This window comes from Condylura cristata, unplaced genomic scaffold, assembly GCF_000260355.1.
Source record: "Condylura cristata isolate star-nosed mole 26May11 unplaced genomic scaffold, ConCri1.0 scaffold00003, whole genome shotgun sequence".
NCBI lineage: Eukaryota > Metazoa > Chordata > Mammalia > Eulipotyphla > Talpidae > Condylura > Condylura cristata.
The window spans coordinates 3,243,761-3,247,641 of record NW_004567104.1 but is presented as its reverse complement, the minus strand read 5'-3'; the positions used below and the strand labels follow the sequence as shown (position 1 = coordinate 3,247,641).

At 34.5% G+C, this 3,881-nt stretch overlaps 1 protein-coding gene across 1 annotated transcript in view; it reads left to right on the top strand.

The window, feature by feature from the left end:
• SI (sucrase-isomaltase (alpha-glucosidase)) overlaps positions 1-1,783 on the top strand; it is a 104,001-nt gene extending 102,218 nt beyond the window's left edge. The window contains 1 exon segment of the mRNA XM_004674929.1: positions 1,715-1,783. Within this exon segment, the coding sequence (XP_004674986.1) occupies positions 1,715-1,783 (69 nt within the window).
• The last annotated feature ends 2,098 nt before the right edge of the window (positions 1,784-3,881 follow it).

Sequence of the window (3,881 nt, the reverse complement as noted above, 5' to 3'; positions counted from 1 at the left end):
TTAAGATTTATTTATTTGTGCATACAGAACTGGGGTACAGGCCAGAGGCTCAGGGGCGGTGAGAGACTTCACCAGAGACAGAGTGGGGAACAGAACAGGTAGATCAACGAAGTACACTGCTGAGGGGAGCAGCAGGTGGGCCAGGAGAGGTCTGCCATACCATGTGGTCACCTCGGGGCAGGCGGGGATCGAACTCATGCGGAAGCGGCTTTAGATTCTCAGTGCTGTGCTTTAACCCGCTGCACCACCAGAGAGGGCCGGCTCTATTTTTTTAAGATTTCTTATTTTATTCACACAAGAACTGGGAAGGAGGCCAAAGGTGTGGGGTGGTGATGAGAGAATTCACCAGAGATAAGAGTGGGGAGCAGAACAGATGGATTGACCAAAGTACACTGCTGAGGGGAGCAGCAGGCAAGACAGGTGGGGTCTGCCAGGCCATGTGGGTCACCTCTCTGGTTGGTGATCAAACTCATGCTGCAGTGACTGTGGATAGCTTCATAGTTCTGCACTTTAACCCCTGTGTCACCAGGGGGCCTCACTATTTTTTTTATTTTTGATGGAAAGGAGCTAAGTTTGATTTTGGTGAAAATATGTCAGTTTCAAACCTGGCTAAAGGACATTAAGAAAATTATTTAAGTTAAACCTTTCAAACTCTTCTACTATAAAATATGGGGAATGAATTTGCGATGTTGTTTAGTGAAAAATATAATTCACAAAGCCGTTACGCTATTACCTGGTATTTGGCAAATGGTAAAAGAATGTTGGTTCTCTTCTTGTGCATATCATTGAATACAAATTTTCTGAGCTAAGGCAGAGAAAGTAAAGTTGGTGGGGCTGTTCCTGGTGGCACAATGGGTTGGGGCACAACACTGTGGGGCTCTTGCAGCCACTGCAGTGCAAGCCCAATCCCCAGCCAACGTGGCTGACCCACGTGACATTGCAGATCTCTCCTGGCCTGCCTTCTGTTCCTCTCATCAGTATACTTCATCGATCTACCTGCTATCCTCACCGCTCTGTCTCTAGTGAATCCTCTTGGACCCAACACCTGTACCACAGTTCTATACACATAAATAAATCTTTTTTTAAAAAATAGAAAAAAAAGCATGCAAATTTGGTGTATTGGAGAAAAGCAGCATTGGTGGGGTCTAATAAAACCATGTATCATAGACATAAGTGATTGAATGGCTACAACTTTATTTCATCTCCGTAATTAGTCCTTAATATTAACTATATATTATTGCCAATGAAAGAAAATAGTACATGAAACTGAGTTCATTGACCATAAATTCAACCTCTTAAAGCCCCCTTAAGTTTGATGTAAACTAAAACATTTTTTTCTGATCAAAATGTCAGGTGTATATTTGAGAGAGGGTAACTTAAATTTTAATGTAATACATTTATGACTCGCTACATATTTAGTATGTAAGAAGTTATAAAATTGAATATATTTAGTTAGCAGTCTTAATTTTTCCCTCTTTTGACAATCAATTAGTTGCTCTGGATTTATTTTTATCACCTGCATAAATGGGTATAGGAGTGTAGTGGGTAATATTATTTGTGAAATCTCTAGAATAAAATTCAAAATGAGTATGTGTGTGTGTGTATATATATATTTGTATATAATCTTGTTTACTTATTGAACATTTATTTTTGGAAATAATCAGTGAAAAAGTCACACAATTGTACAATGAATTATCTTTTTCCTTTTTTCTAGATATTAAGTATTAATCTGATAAGGAATAATGTTGTTCTATATGAACCAATAGAAATCACCTGGTCTTGAAGATCATCATCAGTTTCAATTACCACAGCAAAATAGATACCTGGATTTATATTTAATGATGCCTATTAATTACTTATTTATATTCCATTAAAATATGTTCAAAATGTGCATTACACAGTGTAAATCAATGTCACTGCAGTGTAAATCAATTTCAATGCTAATTGTATTGTATTAATGTGGCCTGGTTTCAATGTTTTAAATATATTCAGAAGTATTTAATTATTTCTTGTTACTTTTTAAGAATGTTAAAGCTAAACTAGTTACTAAATATATAGGTGAGTAAATATATAATTTAAAAAGGTGATATTTGAAATTTTCTGTGCAATTGCATACAATAATTTATGTAATGTTCACTAGATTTAAGTTTATGTCAACAGTTATCATCAGATTTATATATTTCCTATTGTGCATCTTTAATAAGAAAACAAAATAAAATGTGTATAAGTATATAAAACATGCATTTTCTCTTTATTTCCCAAAAGAAATTGTTATACTCAGTTTGAATTGCTACAAAAGTTAATCGAATTAGTGTAGTTTATATAGTAAAAAAATTAGGTTTCACAGGTTTGAGTAGTGGGAAATCTGATATCAGGTGCCTGGTAGAGTTGCTGTTTGATGAGCATTATCTTCTGGATTTTTGGTCTTCTTTCCTTTGTAGTCTCAGAGAGAGCAGTGCACAGAGGAAGGACACAAGCTCACACACCTTTTCCCAATAACCACTAATTTCATGTCCCCCAAGTGGTTTACTTATCTCCTAGAAACCCCATATCCAGACAGCATCACCTTGACGAATAAGGTGTCAATATATGGATTTGGGAAAGGCGTATAACCATCCAGGACATAGCATAAAGCAAATTTTCTCCTAGATTTGCTTTATAGATAGGAGAAAAATATATCATCTCCTCTTCTATTTAGATAGCTGAAAAAGTCATCCTAACTTATTCACATACTTTGGAGAACACTCTGATAGATGGCTTAAAATAGGTTAAATTCCTAATTTATAATACTTATGTTGCTTTGAATAGCATAACAATGTAACAATTTTCCAATTAAAAATAGAATGTCTTTATATTTGAATGTTTAAAATAATACATAACAATATATAAGAAGTGGGGGAAGTAATAATGATAGTAAATTGATTTTACTTCCAAAAAGATTTATAGGAATTTAAGAGAATTGAAAGACTTCAAACTATAAAACCAGATGCTGGCAAGCAATCCACAGTTGCTACAGATGGAATTATAAATTATTACAATCATTTTTAGGGAGCAGTTATGCAGCATTAAGTGAAATTTGCTTGTTTTTTACCTTCATAGTTCCACCCATTAGATTTTTTCAGAGAAATACATGAAAAAGTACATATAAGCATTTCCACTGCTTGCTGTTGACAAAGAAAAAAATAAAAATAAAAATCACTGATTTCTGTCACCTTGGAATTGCCTTTTCTTTAATAACTAGACCTTGATGTTTACCTGCTTAAAATTAACATTTTCATAGAATACCCATTTAAGACAAATTTACTATTTAACTACACAACTACACTGGAGCAAAATCTCACCATGATCATTTCTTAGTATAGAAATCACCAAAAACACTCTCCCATCCAAAAATCTCAAACACCTGTTTCTATTGCCTGGTATGAGGGGATTTTTCTCTTACTTTCAGTAAGAAAGTAAGAGAAAAATCTTTTAGATTTCTTCTATGTCTTCCCCATATGTATCTTTTAGATTTCTTCTATGTCTTCCCCATATATATCCAATCATGAAGTCAACCTAATTCCTAACAGCCTGTAGTTCATATCAAAGTGATTTTTTTTAAACCTTCCTTAAAATCACAAGTCCTAAAAAAAAGGACCCCTCTCCCTCTCCCTCTCCTTTTCCTCCCATGGGTTGTTGGATTTTTCCTTTCCCTTCCAGAAATGAGTTTTAAAAAATGCAACTTTGTTTGACTAAAAACGTATTTATGAGAGAAAGCACCCTCCTAATCTGTGGAAAATCTGAAAAGTAGTGTGAATGTTTCTCAAAGAACTAAAAAGTATTCTGTTATATGACCCAAACTTCTAGGTATTTACCAAGCAAATACAAAATACTAGTTAAAA